This window comes from Piliocolobus tephrosceles, chromosome 16, assembly GCF_002776525.5.
Source record: "Piliocolobus tephrosceles isolate RC106 chromosome 16, ASM277652v3, whole genome shotgun sequence".
Lineage (NCBI taxonomy): Eukaryota > Metazoa > Chordata > Mammalia > Primates > Cercopithecidae > Piliocolobus > Piliocolobus tephrosceles.
Genome location: NC_045449.1, coordinates 29,889,278 through 29,906,665, shown reverse-complemented (window position 1 = coordinate 29,906,665; position 17,388 = coordinate 29,889,278). Strand labels below are relative to the sequence as shown.

At 40.9% G+C, this 17,388-nt stretch overlaps 1 protein-coding gene across 1 annotated transcript; it reads left to right on the top strand.

Moving 5' to 3' along the window:
- Nucleotides 1-288: 288 nt before the first annotated feature.
- Nucleotides 289-15,396, top strand: SLFN14 (schlafen family member 14). Its single transcript, XM_023190835.2, has 6 exons — nucleotides 289-418; nucleotides 1,337-1,437; nucleotides 3,080-4,183; nucleotides 6,204-6,332; nucleotides 7,389-8,103; nucleotides 10,332-15,396. Exons 3-6 carry the CDS (start codon nucleotides 3,124-3,126, stop codon nucleotides 11,164-11,166), a joined length of 2,739 nt encoding a protein of 912 aa, XP_023046603.1. The 5' UTR covers nucleotides 289-418; nucleotides 1,337-1,437; nucleotides 3,080-3,123; the 3' UTR covers nucleotides 11,167-15,396.
- The last annotated feature ends 1,992 nt before the right edge of the window (nucleotides 15,397-17,388 follow it).

The following is a 17,388-nucleotide window of genomic DNA, read 5'->3' as shown; positions in this document are numbered from 1 at the left end:
CATTTAGAAGGTAATGAAATAGGTTAATATTGCCCACAATGAATATGTACAGGACAGCTTAATTGAAAATAAAAATAGAGCTTTGCACACAAAATTTTCCAGGGCTGAAGGTACTTGTATGATATGTGGAAATGAAGCTCAGTCTCTTAGAAGTGCTAAGTTTAACTTTTGCCTTTCACCCCTTCATTTTCTCATTACGACTTCATTCACTCCCTGAGGTCAGACCCTGGCCTGCTAATCTGCCCTGCCACAGGCTCTTCGTGAGTCCTTATCGGCCTTCCTCAGTATGTCAGTGTTATGAAGAAGTGGGGAGTCTGCTCCTCCCAGGCTAGTATCAAAGGGCAAAAGGGGCTGTGACAGAGGCAAACATTCAGACTACAGCCAGATGTGAAACTGAAGAGGAAACACAAGAGCATAGGTAAAAAAAAAAAAAAAAAAATTCTTAAAAAAACCCTCATTTATCTAATTTTAGGTGCAGTCTACATCTAAGGGCATGAGGGATTAGTAAAATAGTATTTAAGGGAAAATTTGTGAAGGAAAATGAGTAAAAAAATTCTGGGAAGGCCGGGTGTGGTGGCCCGTCACTTTGGGAGGCTCAGGTGGGTGGATCACCCAAGGTCAACAGTTCGAGACCAGCCTGGCCAACATGGTGAAACCCCATCTCTACTAAAAATACAAAAATTTATCAAGACTGGTGGCTCTTGCCTGTAGTCCCAGCTACTCTGGAGGCTGAGGCAGGAGATTCGCTTGAACCTGGGGAGTGGAGAGATCGTGCCACTGTACTCCAGCCTGGGCACAGAGCAAAACTCTGACTCAAAAAAAGAAAACAAATTCTGGGAAATGTGGAAAGGATATTCATCTGGAGCTAGAATCTCAGTGAATGTTGTATTTATCATAATTGTTATCAGTATTCAAATAACATTGATGAGACTTAGGAGTCACGAGACCATAGGGTCTGCTAGTTCAAAACAATTAGATTTGTTTTGTGGGTCCCATCAGTGGAAGTCTTGGGGAGACAAACTGCAGCTTAAAGTAAGGAGACCATTTCTAACACAGATGTCAGAGAACAGGAGGGACTAGAGGGACTATTTGATAGGTAGTAAGTTGCTCATTGCTGGAGGTTTGCATAGCAAATTGTTGGGAGTTGGCAATATTATAGAGGAGATTTTAGAATCCGATAGATTGTTGGACTGGAGGCTCTTTAAAGTCCTTTCCAATACTTCTGTGATTCTATGATATAAATAGAATGTTATGGGAAATTTCCCTAAGGAGCCGTAAAATACTACATTTACATGTACCTATAGAAGAGGCTCACATTCTAAAAACAATTCCCCAGGTCGACTCTGGTTTTCCTGAAGGAAGTGAGAAGGCAACAAAGAACAAACTGATGTCAGAGGAGTGCACATGTCTTGCCGGATGCCTGCTTTCTTCCTCTTGGTGAGTACGTACAACACCCACAGGGTCCTTGCTTTGCAAAGATCACGCAGAAAGATGGGTTCTCTTCTCCTAGAGGAATAATTTTGGTTGAGTTAGCAAATATATTGTTTTGCAATTAACTAAAGGTAAGGGGATCTTTTCTAAAATATTTGTTTCAGAGCTCAAATTTCAGTTTAGGTGGCTGTTTTCTGGTCTAGGAAGCAAAAGAAGGGTGACAATAGTTTAGTGACCATGCCCCAAAAGCTCGTGTTCTTTTCCAAGTCTTAGAGGTTTCCGCAGCACAGGGCGGAACTAATAGAAGGGAAGGCAAATGCTGCTCTCACATCACACTATACATGAAGAAATGTACTTTTAAGATTTAGAACATGTGAAGAGTTAAAAAGGTTTCTGCATTTGGTATCAACTGACATTCTTTCAGGAGTAAAATAAAGCTTTTCAAAGTGCATGAAATAATACATAAAAATACCGAATTTTATTTATTTACTTTTATTTGTTTTTTTTTAGACAGAGTCCCAGTCTGCCGCCCAGGCTGGAGTGCAGTTGTGCAATCATGGCTCACTGCAGCCTCAAACTCCTGGGCTCAAGAGATCCTCCCACCTCAGCCTCCTAGGTAGCTGGGACTGCAGGTGTGCACCACTATACCTGCCTAATGTTTAACGTTTTTTAAATCTTTTGTAGAGATGGGGTCTTGCTATGTTGTCCATGCTGGTCTCAACTTCTGGCCGAAAGCAATCCTCTCACATCCACCTCCCAAAGTGCTGAGATTACAGATTGTGAGCTACCACACCCAGCCTATGTTTGTGTTTATAGCAAGATCTTCTACAGTACATATACTATAAAATGATACTTCCTTAGTTCTCTAGTGCCTTCCTTTTTTCCCCTTTTGAATTATAAATAAGAGCATCTTCTCACTTGGACTTCTATTTCTGTATATTCTCTAATACCTTCCTGGGCTCCTGTGCCAACCCATGCCCTTTACATCCAGGCTCAGTGTTGATGTTTACTGATTTGAAATGCAAAACGGCTGAAAATGTTAGCAATTTAATTTTTCCATTATGACAAATATTAAGCATTCACCTTTATCTATGCCTACTTATTCTGGCAAGGCTAAGGATATTTGGCAAAATGATTAAAAAACAGCAGTATCAAAGATAATTTCCAGTTGGGTGTGGTGGCTCACATCTGTAATCCCAACACTTTGGGAGGGAGGTCCAGGCAGAAGGATTGCAGCATAGCAAGACTCCATCTCTCTCTCAAAAAAAGAAAAAAAAAAAAAAAAAAAGAAAGAAAGAAAAAGAAAAATTAGCCAGGCATGGCACGTGTCTGTAGTCTCAGCTACTAGGGAGACTAAAGTTGGAGAATCACTTGAGCTGGGAGGTTGAAGTTGCAGCAAACTATTATTGCACCACTGCACTCCAGGCTGCACAACAGAGCAAGATCCTGTCTCAAAAACAAACAAACAAACAAACAAACAAAAAAACCCTAAAAAACACAAAACAAACAAACAACAATAACAAATATACATATATAGAGAGATGATTTCCAACATTAAAATGTATCTCCAGTAATTGATAGTTTTGAAGAAAATAATGTGATCTTTGGAATTCTTGTTAATGTAGAAACATTTCTATCCTGATTATAGGAACTCTGTTCTTTTATTGTTTGGAGCACAGAGGGGCTGCTGAAATGGAGAGTCTCAAGACTGATACTGAAATGCCCTATCCTGAGGTAATAGTAGATGTGGGCAAAGTGAATTTTGGGGAAGAAAACAGGAAGAAGATGACCAACAGCTATTTGAAAAGATCTGAGAATTCTAGAATTATCCGGGCTATATGTGCACTGTTAAATTCTGGAGGTGGTGTGATCAAAGCAGAGACTGATGATAAAACCTATAGTTACCAATGCCATGGGCTGGGACAGGATTTGGAAACTTCTTTTCAAAAGCTCCTTCCTTCAGGTTCACAGAAATACCTCGACTACATGCAGCAGGGGCACAATCTCCTGATTTTTGTGAAGTCATGGAGCCCAGATGTTTTCAGCCTTCCACTAAGGATTTGCAGCTTGCGCTCCAATTTATATCAGAGAGATGTGACTTCTGCTATCAACTTGAGTGCTAGCAGTGCCCTGGAGCTTCTCAGAGAGAAATGTTTTAGAGCCCAAAGAGGAAGACCAAGGGTGAAGAAATTGCATCCTCAGCAGGTTCTTGATCGATACATTCAGGAAGAGGAAGATATGAGGATATTGGCCTCAGAATTTTTTAAAAAGGACAAACTCATGTATAAGGAGAAACTCAACTTTACTGAGTCAACACATGTCGAATTTAAAAGGTTCACCACCAAAAAGGTCATACCTCGGATTAAAGAAATGCTGCCTCATTATGTTTCTGCATTTGCCAACACTCAAGGGGGATATGTCCTCATTGGGGTGGATGATAAGAGCAAAGAAGTGGTTGGATGTAAGTGGGAAAAAGTGAATCCTGATTTATTAAAAAAAGAAATCGAAAACTGCATTGAAAAATTGCCTACATTCCACTTCTGCTGTGAGAAGCCAAAGGTAAATTTCACTACAAAAATCCTGAATGTGTACCAAAAAGATGTCCCGGATGGTTATGTCTGTGTGATTCAAGTGGAGCCCTTCTGTTGTGTGGTGTTTGCAGAGGCCCCAGATTCCTGGATCATGAAAGACAATTCTGTCACACGGCTGACAGCTGAGCAGTGGGTGGTCATGATGCTGGATACTCAGTCAGGTAAAGGGAAGTGAAGTCATTGTCCCCATCAGCAGGGAGGAACCCCTTTCTCTGCCTTTTGTGGATGTTTGATCATATATTTTAGTTAAAAAAATAGAAATTTATATTTGCTTATAAGTGTTCTCCCATTACAGTGTTCCTTATCTAACATTTTTAGTTCCAAAGACTCAGAATATAAACAGTTTGAGGTCAAGAAACGTTTGGATTCTATGGCCTAAACAACTGTTTTTTTTTTTTTTTAAGACTTTCACTCGGGCTGGAGGGCAGTGGTGTGATCTCGGCTCACTGCAACCTCCACCTCCCAGCTGCAAGTGATTCTCCTGCCTCAGCCTCCCAAGTAGCTGGGATTACAGGCACACGCCACCATGCTGGCTAATTTTTGTATTTTTAATAGAGATGGGGTTTCGCCATGTTGCCCAGGCTGGACTTGAACTTCTAACCTCAAGTGATCCACTCACCTCAACCTCCCAAAGTGCTGGGATTACAGGTGTGAGCCACCACTTCTGGCCAGCCTAAGCAACTTTTAAAGGAAAGTTACAGTATGCCATCAGCCATGAGTTAGGAAAGGTCTCCTTTTATTCTCCATAAACCTGTTGAAAAAATTGTGTAGGCTGATCATCCCAGTCAAAATTGGAATAGCCTCATTTTAGAGATGATATTCTAGAGAAACACTGTTTAAGAATGACTCTGAGGCCTGGCGCAGTCCTAGCACTTTGGGAGGCCGAGGTGGGCAGATTGCTTAAGCCCAGGAGTTTGAGACCAGCCTGGCCAACATAGTGAAGCCCGATCTCTCCCCCAGATATAAAAATTAGCCAAGCTTGGTGGTGTACCCCTGTAGTCCCAGCTACATGGGAGGGTGAGGTGGGGGGATTGCTTGAGCCTGGGGAGGTAGAGGTTGCAGTCAGCCGAGATCACCCACTGCACTCCAGCCTAAGCAACAGGGCAAGACCCTGTCTGAAAAAAAAAAAAAAAAAAAATGACTCCACTATTCCACTAATTCTTTCAAGCAAAACATTGTTGACAAATTTGAACTGTTTCGGTAACATTAGGAGCTAATAACCCTAAGCCACTGGGCTTAGGGCACCACCAAGTGGGGGAAAATGATGCAAAAGAAGATGTGAACTAAGCCTATAGTCCTTTATGGATTATCTGCTTGCCTTCACGGTCAGTGTGTTCCAAATTTGATCAAGACTTGAGTGATTAGAGGATTTTACTGGGTCATTCTTTCTCTTGTTTTAAATTTGTTTGAGTTCACTTCTCTCCTCCTCTCCTCTAAAGATCCTGCCACTTTGGATTCCATCTAACCTTAGATGGGGACATAAATAACTGTAACAACATTTTTTGTTTTTTGAGACATGGTCTTACTCTGTCACCTAGACTGGAGTGCAGTGGCATGATCTCAGTTCACTGCAGCCTCTGCCTCCCAGGTTCAAGCAATTCTCCCACCTCAGCCTCCCGAGTAGCTGGGATTACAGGTGCACCACCATGCCCAGCTAATTTTTGTATTTTTAGTAGGGACAGGGTTTCACCATGTTGGCCAGGCTGGTCTTTTACTCCTGACCTCAGGTGATCCACCCACCTCAACCTCCCAAAGTGCTGGGATTACAGGTGTGAGCCATCACACCTGGACAACACCATTTTTCAAATACTGTGCTTTAATCCTTGCTGATCCCTACTAGATGCTTTTTCTTCTTAGAGACAACCTGGAGTCAGAATATTATAATTGAAATGAACCTGAGGGATTATTACTTCACTCCTGCATGAGAGAGAGGTGAAATGACTTGCCCAAGCCGAGTCACACAGTGACTTAGAATATGTGTGATATGTCCCCTGCAGGAATCCCCAGACTTCCTTTCCTGACATATGTGAGCTGTCTGAGGCACAGTAAGTATGACGGCTCAGGCACCCATGCACATCACAGGTCTCCAGTAATAAGAGCCAAAAAAAGAGGCTTTTTTTTTTTTTTTTTTTTTTTACTTTTTATTTTTTGTTTGAAACAATTTTCCATGTAATTCTCTAGCTCCTTCCAGCTTGGTCACAGACTACAACTCTTACCTGATTTCATCAGCTTCATCTGCACGAAAACGTCCTGGATATCCCATAAAAGTCCATGAATTTAAGGAGGCTCTGCAACAACATTTGTTTCCAGGTATTCCCTCTTGATTTCAATTTAGGGGACTATTTGTTTTCTAAAATTGAGTTGGGAGATATTAGTAGCAATGAGTTCAAGTGTTTCTCCTTAGAGAAGGTCAAATGAAGGACTTAGCAGACATAATGATCCTGAAATTTTGCACATATATCTATATCTATATCTTATATATATATGATAGATAATATCTATATATCTATATATCTGACTCTTGTTTCCAGTTATCTGATTCCCACTGTTACTACTTCTGTGTGCTTTCCAACTTCTCATAACATATGGCTTTTGTTTTCCAAATTTGAGAGTGCAGGGAATTTCTCAGGTCTCAACCATCAAAAAACTGCCCCTGGCTTTCCAGTGGAGAAGGAACTATTGGGTTATCTGAACTTCTTCTGAAGCAGGGTTTCTCAACCTTGGCACTATTGTCATTTGAGTCAGATAACTCTTTGCTGGGGGAGGGAGAGTCCTGTGAATTGTAGAATACTTAGCAGCATTCTGGATGGTACGTACTACATACCAATAGCTCCCCTCCAATTGTGACAATAAAAAATTCTCAGGCCGGGCATGGTGGCTCATGCCTGTAATCCCAGCACTTTGGGAGGCCAAGGCGGGTGACCTCACCTGAAGTCAGGAGTTCAAGACCAACCTAACCAACATGGTGAAACCCGTCTCTACTAAAAATACAAAAATTAGCCAGGTGTGGTGGCAGCTTGTGACTGTAATCTCAGCTACTCCGGAGGCTGAGGCAGAAGAATCGCTGGAACCAGGGATGCAGAGGCTGCAGTGAGCCAAGATTACGCCACTGGACTCCAGTCTGGGTGACAGCGAGACTCCATCTAAAAAAATACATATATATATATATTCTCTAGACATTGCCAAATATCCTTGGGGATGGGGGAGAGTTGGGGAGTAAAACTGCTCCTGGTTAAGAATCACAATTCTAAAGGAAAGCTCTTATTTTCCCAGTGCACCAGGTATCATTTTTTTCCTGCAATGTTGCAGGAATACTTACCATATGCTTTTGTAAGTTTTGGTAATATCTATTCCTTGAATTTTCAGTGACACAGCAAGAGGTACAATTTAAACCAGAATCCCTCTGTAAGAAGCTGTTCTCAGATCATAAAGAACTGGAGGGATTAATGAAGACCCTGATACATCCTTGTTCTCGGGGGATTGTGATATTTTCTAGAAGCTGGGCTGGTGATGTTGGCTTCAGGAAAGAACAGAATGTCCTGTGTGATGCTCTCCTAATAGCAGTTAACAGCCCCGTGGTACTCTATACAATCTTAATAGACCCTGATTGGCTTGGAGGACTTGAATATGCCCGAAACACAGCTCATCAGTTAAAGCAGAAACTGCAAGCTGTTGGTGGTTACACAGGGAAAGTGTGCATCATTCCAAGGCTGATACACCTGACCAGCACACAGAGTAGACCTGGTGAGATCCCGCTGCGCTACCCCAGGTCCTACAGGCTTGCTGATGAGGAGGAAATGGAAGACTTGCTGCAGGCTCTTGTGGTGGTCTGCCTGTGCTCCAGATCTCTTCTGAGTGACCAGCTGGGCTGTGAATTTTTCAACTTGCTCATAATGGAGCAGAGCCAGTTGCTTTCTGAGAGTCTTCAGGAGACGCGTGAATTATTCATCCACTGCTTTCCAGGAATCAGGAAGACAGCCCTAGCCATAAAGATCATGGAGAAAATTAAGAACTTGTTTCACTGCAAACCAAAAGAAATCCTCTATGTTTGTGAAAGTGACTCCCTAAAGGATTTTGTGACGTAAGAGTTTTACCAACTACACACACACACAAATATATTTAGTCAGTCTTTTCAAGAGTGTCACAAAAGTAATTTGTGTTTTTAGTTTAAGTTTTTTAGTGCCTCAGCTGCATAAGTGCAAGAGCCCAAACTATATACACATTTCCAAATAATCACAGAATTGAGCTGTAATCAGGTAATTTATAACGTTCAACCTTAAACATCTCATTATAAATAACCCACATGTGCATAACTTAAATTTATAGAACTAGAAACTTTCTTTTTTCACAATCCTTGGCCTTAAATTTAAGAGAAGTAGAAATGAACCCATTCTGCTTTAACTATACTTTTTGTTTGATACGTAATGTTTTAAAGTCATAGGGTATTTCTGCTAATTAGACATTGTACCTAGCGAAACTTAAATTTAAATACAGCTTGATTTTTTCCATAAAATATTTTCATTTTTGACATAAAATCAGTAATTTTAGAAAATATGCAAATTCACTTCTGATTTAAATCTCTAACTTTTAATTTAGTAAAATGAATTGGTCATTATGGAATTCAGCAAATGAGGGCGAAATCACTATGATTTTTGGTTTGGTTTTGTTATTCAATACGTCTTTTTCAGCACTGTTGATATGGTATCTACTGTGCTACATTTAGTGTTAGAGGAGAAAACATATTGAAGACCTTGCCATAAAAAAACCATGTAAGTATTGTATAATAATAAAGGCATGCTCATTTTAATTAATTAATTAATTTATTTATTTTTGAGACGGAGTCTTGCTCTGTCGCCCAGGCTGGAGTGCAGTAGCATGATCTCAGCTTGCTACAACCTCTGTCTCCTGGGTTCAAGTGATTTTCCTGCCTCAGTCTCCTGAGTAGCTGGGATTACAAGTGTGCCTCACCATGCCTAGCTAATTTTTGTGTTTTTCATAGAGACGGGGTTTCGCCATGTTGGCTAGGCTGGTCTTGAACTCCTGACCTCAAGTGTTCCACCCACCTCCTTCTTGCAAAGTGCTGGGATTACAGGCGTGAGCCACTGCACCTGGTCTCATGCCCATTTTAACAGGCTAGAGGTTGGTTGGCAAATATTCCCCAGTGAAGGAGACCATTGGGCACACTGTTAAGAAGTCAGCAGGAGAAGTGAATCAAACGTGGGAGGGCCTTCTAGGCAAAGGGCACAACAAGTACAAAGACATAGAGACACTGGAGAACCAGAATGGTAGGTCTGACTAGAGCCATGCAGAGTGTGGGTATATAGCAGGTGGTGATGTTGAAAAGGAGGCAGATGCCAGATTATGAGGGATCCTGTAGACTGTGCTGAGGACTACGTTCTTTATTAAGATTTATAGCTAAGTTTAAATATACTCCAGTAAAAAGGCTAACTCAACAAATATCTATTAAACCCTTAATGTGAGAGGGATAAAAAGATGGCTAAGAATCAGTGCTTTTATTTGAGTCCACACAGTCCAAACCAGAAGAGAAGCACATAGTTATGATTCAAGGCATAGGGAGTAAAGGCCCTAGGAACTGCATATGTAAAATCATGGAATGTGTAGGGATGAGTGATGTTACTTGGATCCAAATTAAACGAGGCAAAAAACAACCAAATTTGTTAAGGAAACATACACATATGCTAAAGCATACTATAAAGAAAAATTGAGCTAAGTAAATGAGGTAGCTCCAAAGAGGCATAGCCCCGTAGATTTGGCACCCTACTTGATGTGTCATGGAAATCAGCATCCTCTTGATGTTTTTCTTACCCAAATCTAAAGAAACTTTAGAGGAATTTGAACTAGTGCGTGCTTTTTTGCACATAAAAGTTATGATATGCATCTAGGTAACTGTTCTCCAGCTCTAAAGAGGATAGAAAGTAAAGAAATGGTAGTGGTAGTAAGAGGTGTAAGTTAACTTTGAGATTTCCTTTAGATGTAATGAACTTGTCTTCAGGATTGCCAGACAATAGGAACAGACTACTAATAGAAATAATACAATCTGTGACCTGGGTTCATTTCAGAAATTTCACATGCAGATTTAACTGGATAACCCCAAAGAGCAAGGTGTAAAATTATGCATTCGGTCTGTCAGGTAACTTGTAATTAGAACAGTTTTGTGGTATTCACACTACTGAATCAATGACTCAGTCTGCAGAAGAGAATCAGCCTCTGATTCCATTCCAGAGAGTAATGAATGCTGATGTTCTCTTTGGTGATATGCCTCAAGCCTTGTTTTTTCCATCCTTACAGCCAACAAACCACCTGCCAAGCTGTGACCCGGAAAACTTTCATGCAAGGGGAGTTTCTAAAGATTAAACACATAGTGATGGATGAGACTGAGAATTTCTGCAGCAAATATGGCAATTGGTACATGAAGGCTAAGAACATCACCCATCCAAAGGCAAAGGGGTCTGGAAGTGAAAACCTTCACCATGGGATTCTCTGGCTTTTTCTTGACCCTTTTCAAATCCATCATGCAGATGTCAATGGCCTTCCCCCTCCATCTGCTCAGTTTCCTCGCAAAACAATCACCGGTGGGATCCACTGTGCCCTGGAAATAGCAAATGTTATGAAAGAAGAAATGAAGAGGATCAAAGAAAATCCTCCTTCCAACATATCTCCAGACACATTAGCATTGTTCAGGGAGACTGCCTATGAGGAAGCAATGTGTGCCCAGGCTCTGCCTGGAGTGTGTGAGACAAAGACTAATCTGACAACAGAACAAATAGCTAACTATGTGGCAGGAAAATGTCACAGCCTGTTCCAGTGTGGCTATCTGCCCAAAGATATAGCAATTCTGTGCAGGAGAGGGGAGGACAGAGGACGCTATAAGCTTGCACTGCTAAAAGCAATGGAATTAATTGAGACCCACAGAGCATCAGAGGTTGTGTTTTGCCAGGCCACTGGTGTTTGCGGAAGCCACATTATTTTAGACAGTATTCAGCAATTTTCAGGCCTGGAGAGGACTATCGTGTTTGGGCTTAGTCCAGAATGCGACCAGTCAGAGGAATTTCATAAGCTCTGCTTTGCTTCAAGAGCTATTAAACACCTCTACCTGCTTTATGAAAAGAGGGCAACCTTCTGAAAATTATTACAAATAATAGAGGAAGGCAGGAAGAGCAGAGTCCTTTCTCCTAGACAGGTGGCAGTGACTCCCTTTTAATATTACAAGTGAGGAAATCAAGGTACATCAGTATGGCCTGGAGCTACAGAAATGTCTCTTGGAGCTGAGCCTTCCACTCTGTTTCAATGCCACTGGCCTTTTCACAGTCTCCTTCACCTCCTACCTATGCAATTACAATAGACTAAATTAGTCCCCTGTCTCCAGCTTTCCCATTCAATCCAGCTATCATCCATTAAATGGAGAAGTTCTCCTTAAATAGGGAACTGATTTTATGTAATACCTTGCTAACATATCTTCAGTGAGTCCCCACAGCCTTCAAACCTAACCAATTTTCAAGGCTTTCATTAATATGCCCTGACTTGCTCTCCCAGCCACATCCTTTATTGTATCTCCATCTCTCAGTGTTTCTCATGCACCCCAGCCTAGGTGGTATATTTTTTGGGTGGTGGTATGGTGCCCTCCAGGCTGGTTACTTTGACTGGATAGGTCTCAAAAGTAGCCGGTTGACTGGCACCTCATACTGGCTATGGGTCTCAAGCTTTCCAGGTCCAGAACTCAATTGCCTTTTTGTACCAAGTCTAGATCAGTTTCTTGGGGATGCTTTATGCTAATCAAGCTCACAAAGGACCAATGCATAAATGAAAATGCTACTCTGTTAATTTATAGTGAGGACCATAGTCATAAGTGGGTCAAATGCTTTTGCTAATCAATGCCCTCAACAGTAATTTAGAAAGCCAAATTATATGAGCATAGCCTTACAGTAAGGGAAGCTAGTAATTTGATTCAAATGTTGAAAGTCTTCAGGCCATATTAGACTATTGCAATATCTATTAGGTGGGTTCAAAAGTGCAAAAACTGCAGTTACTTTTGCACCAACTTAATATAAAATAAGATTGCAATATTTCTAAAATAAAGATATTTCTATCACAAGCACTAGACAAATTAGTTTACAGCTTTACAAGCTAAAGCAAATTTAGAATGCTAAGGATGACTAGTTTTTCATTATTCTCTGCCTTCAGATGAATTTTTTTTCTCTGTCTTGGTTTCTAAAGTTTCCAGGTTCACCACCAACCCTCTCTGTACTGCCCCCAACATTTTTTGCCTACAGTTATTCTCTATGTATATGAATACACACATGTAGGCTAGAAACGCCTTATACTCTGCCACTGCCTGGAAAATAGTCTTCCTATAAGAGGCCTTTGCACATCTCTGATCTCTTCCATTATGACTTGGTGCTAATTTTTAAATCCAGCTCTCAGAGTTTACCGGGATCCTGAGTGGCAACTTTACCACCGACACCACCCACACACATCCCTGACTCTTGGTCTGTGCCTGTGCCGTTTTCTCGGTCTTTAAACCATTTTCTGTCCCCTCCACCTTTGAAATCCTTACTTGTCAATCACATCCTTGTTCAAATGCCTACTACCTCAATTAAACTTTTACTATCTCCTTGAGTGAAACTTTCCAATGTATATGATACATATGAGAAATAAAATAAAAATTCCCTTTTTCTAGTCAGCTCCTCAAATGGCTGAGCCAATTCTGTGCTCTTCAAATTACTCTTGCTTTTGCAAGGATTTTTACATTGCTTTGGAAGTATTCTTATTTCCAAACTGTTTTTAACTTCTAGAAAAGTTTAGGATAACTTGATTGACTCTGGGGAGGCTTGAATCCAGGAGAACATGTGGAAATTTTGTTTATGATTTTAGATAAAGCCCCTCAGCCTCCCAAGAGGTGGAAGAGCAGGCAGGGTTTCGAGAAGCTCTCTTAGCTGCCTTTCTGAATTGCTTAGGCCCGTTAGAAGGGCTAGTCTGCACCTAGGCACAGATTGAAAAGAAAAACCTCTCCCTTGCTTCCCACTGCTCTAATTACCTGGTGTTTCTTCTTTTTGACCTTTCCTTGGGGGCTTTAAGGTATTTTTGGGTAGGAGGAAATGAAGTTCAGCAATCGGTTTTGCAAAAGATGCCAGTGCATTGACATTCTGATGTAAGGAGATGCATGAATTCTATAAAAATAATTTAAAGAGTCAAAGTCAACAGGGTATGAAGGAGTATGAGTAGGACAGGGAATTGTTATATTTTAGTCATAAGCCTTAGTACCATTTGACTTTTTAAAATATATGCACGCATCATATAATTTTTAATAACATAATTGATTTGTAAAGAATTGTTTTAAAATTGAATTTGAGAGTCTTTTTCAGTTCTTAGTCTAGTGAAACAACTCAATCAGGATGAAAGTAGAATAACTAACTCAGTGATTCTCAACCCTGGATGCTCATTACAATTTCCTGGGAAACTTGAAAAAAAAAAAAATCAGTGATCAGGCCAGACACCAGACTAATTAGCCTTAGCAAGTCTGGATATAGGCTCAGGCATCGGTATTTATTAAATGTTGTCCAGGCAGGGTGCAGTGGCTTGTGCCTGTAATACCAGAACTTTGAGAGGCTGAGGTCGGGGGCAATCACTTGAGGCCAGGAGACCAGCCTGGGCAACATAACAAGACCCCATCTCTACAAAAATGTTTTTTAAAAACTTAGCTGGCCATGGTAGTGCATGCTTTTAGTCCTAGCTACTCCAGAAGCCAAGGTGGGAGGATCACTTGAGCCCAGGAGTTTGAGGCTACAGTGAGCTATGATTACTCCACTACACTCCAGCCTGGGTTAGAGAGCAAGACTCTCTCTCTTACAAAAAAAAGTCCAAATGATTCTAATATGTTACAAGGGTTGAGAACCATTGAACCCTTCTCCTAGCTTCTTATTTCTGCCCTCAAAAAATGTGTGCATATTTCTCTTCCTATTAAGACTTTTAGCTCCTTGAGAGTAAGAGGATGAGTAAAGCAACTAGTACAGTGCACGGCAAGTGCTCAGTAAATATTTGCTGAACTGTACTTGTAGCTTTTAGAAAACTAGAATCTACAATGATTCTATTCAATAGGATGAATTTCTAATGTTAGAGACTTCAAAGAAGTCAGTGTGGAGAATAGTCTTTAACACTGTAATAATGAAGAATAAGGGAACAATAAAGGCAACTCAATTGTTTTTAGGCAACAGGTCAAATTAAGAATCTATGATGATAGTTCGTTAGATTCAAATGTAAGATTAGGAACTGGTGGGGACTAAGAATAATTGACTAACTGGGTTGTACTTAGAATTCTCAATGTTTTCTACAAAGTCTTAATATGGATGGATAAAGCAATTAACTAGATGAAATAACTAAGATAAAAGAGAAGCTTTGGAAGCTGTGAGAAGTTTCTAAAACTTACTCTTAAAAAGGGTAATATAATATTATTATGGAAGCTTCGGAAATGGAGAAAAGCAAAATTAAAAGTTCTTAAATCAGGCTGGGTGCCGTGGCTCACGCTGGTAATCCTAGCACTTTGGGAGGCTGAGGCGGGTGGATCACCTGAGGTCAGGAGTTCGAGACCAGCCTGACCAACATGGAGAAATCCTGTCTTCACTAAAAATACAAAATTAGCTGGGTGTGGTGGCGCATGCCTGTAATCCCAGCTACTCCGGAGGCTGAGGCAGGAGAATTGCTTGAACCTGGGAGGTGGAGGTTGCGGTGAGCTGAGATCGCACCACTGTACTTCAGCCTGGGCAACAAAGGGTGAAACTCTGTCTCAAACAAACAAACAAACAAACAAAAAAGTTCTTAAATCATCTTGTTATCTGGGTGTAACATCGTTTTCATTTTTGCTTATTTATTTCTATTCTTTGTTGATATGGAAAAATATTTTCACATACTTATGATCAAGTTGTGCTGTCAACTTCATATCCTATATGTGTGCTTTTTCCATTTAATTGTGTGAGATATTGCTATAGACTACATTATTGTTCCCAATATTTCATACCTGTCTATATCTATACCCTTTGTAGTTACTAATGTTAGAGGTAGAGATATTTTCCACCCCTATAATCTGGCCTTGGTCATGTGACTTGGAATGTTAGTAGTTGTGATGTGCACTGAGGCTGTACATGGACTTTCAGCATTGGGTTTACTGTCTCGGGTTTCTGCTATTTCCATGCAAAGAATGTACCCTGGGAGGTGCTCCAGCCACTGAGATATGTGAATCCAGCTCCAACTCAACTCATGGCCTGGAGCCAAGTTCCACCAGTCCTAACTAGCTCCACCAAAATCCAGTTGATCTGAAAGTGCATGAATGAGAAATAAAAGCTTATTATTTAATGACTGAGATTTCAAGGTTGTTTGTTTTGTAGCTGTAGCCGACTAATGCAGGCATTTCCTCATGTTGTAGCAGTCTTCAATATAATCATTTTTAATGGGTGCACCACATCCTAGCCAGATCATAAGAAATTTCAATTATCATTCCCTTGTTATTTGTGTCACTAGCAATTTTACACCAATTAAAATTAAGCCAGGCACATAACCTCAGGCATACAACTTTTCTTTTTCTGGTATAGTTATAAATCCCTGGAGATGGGTTTACTGGATGAAAAGGTGACCTGGATGAAAGAATCACCTTATTCAGATTAGTTCTGATGGGAAGTGAATAGAAAACCCCAATCATTGTATCTGATAACGTATACATTTTGCTGCATTAACTAAGTGAACAAAATGTTGACATCAGGTTCTGATGACAAAAAAGGCAATGATATCTTGGAAACAGGTGACTCTAAAAAGGCTGCAAGGGAGCACAGAGAGTGAAACTAAGGCTCACCACCCTAACCCGGAGCTGCAGAGGAAGAACTTAACTTGGAGAACTCTGGGTAGAAACATGAATTATATAACCTCGACACTGTATTAAAAAAAAATCTGTGGTCACTTAAAACTGACATAGGGTACAAAGAGAAAAGAAAAGATGCTTCTGGGGCCGGGCGCGGTGGCTCAAGCCTGTAATCCCAGCACTTTGGGAGGCCGAGACGGGCGGATCACGAGGTCAGGAGATCGAGACCCTCCTGGCTAACACGGTGAAACCCCGTCTCTACTAAAAATACAAAAAATTAGCCGGGCGAGGTGGTGGGCGCCTGTGGTCCCAGCCACTCGGGAGGCTGAGGCAGGAGAATGGCGTGAACCCAGGAGGCAGAGGTTGCGGTGAGCTGAGATCCGGCCACTGCACTCTAGCCTGGGCGACAGAGCAAGACTCCGTCTCAAAAAAAAAAAAAAAAAAAAAAAAAAAGATGCTTCTGACCATGAACAGGACCTTTTAATATTTTTTTAATTAAAAATTTTTTTTGAGACAGAGTCTCATTCTTTTTGCTCACATTGGAGTGCAGTAGCGCAATCACAGCTCACTGCAGCCTCGACTTCCCAGGATCAGGCGATCCTCCCACCTCAGCTTCTGAGTAGCTGGGACTACAGGTGTGCGCCACCACGCCTGGATAATTTTGGCACTTTTTGTAGAGACAGGATTTTGCCATCTTGCCCAGGCTGGTCTCAAACTCCTGAGCTCAAGCAATCCACTTGCCTCAGCCTCCCAAAGTGCTGGGATTACAGGAGTGAGCCACCGCGCCCAGCCTAACCAGGACTTTTTAAAAAGAGAAACTCTGACATGGAGAAACCCATTTGAGAAAAGAGGAGAAACTGCAGAGGTCAACTCGATCTTCTATGAAGCTGACTTGCCTCCGTTTCCCCAAGGTTTTGGGCAAGCTGAACATAAAATTATTTTCAAGAAGCTTCAATCTGAAATAAATACAAAGTGTATAATAACCACATGCTATTATTTATTGAAATCTTACTATAAATCAGCTACAATTTGCTAAATGCTTTGCATACATTCTCACAACAACTCTATGAGATGTCTACACATTATCTCCACTTTGTAAATGATACAACTGAAGCACAGAGAATTTCACTTTCTCAAAGTCACATATCAAGTAAGTGGCCAAGCTTGTTAAATGTGACATTTAAATAGAATCCTTATTCTCATAATCCAAACTCTGAGAAGTTATAAATACTCTGAAAATACTCTCCAGTGTATGCTGGAATATTCAGAGTGAACAAGAATACTTATGTTTTCCATTAGGGTCCTCTGTCAAGCTCTTGTCTCTGGAAAGTGTTAGCCTTTATTGTAAGCACACAGCTGACTAGCCTATTCTGTTTCTTACAGTTAATATCTGCAGTCATCACAGAGCCTCTTGATCATTCTGGAAAAATCAGAATTTCTTGATCTGCAAAGCTCAGGATCAGACTCTGGTCATCTTCTTGATCCATCCAAGGTCAGGCC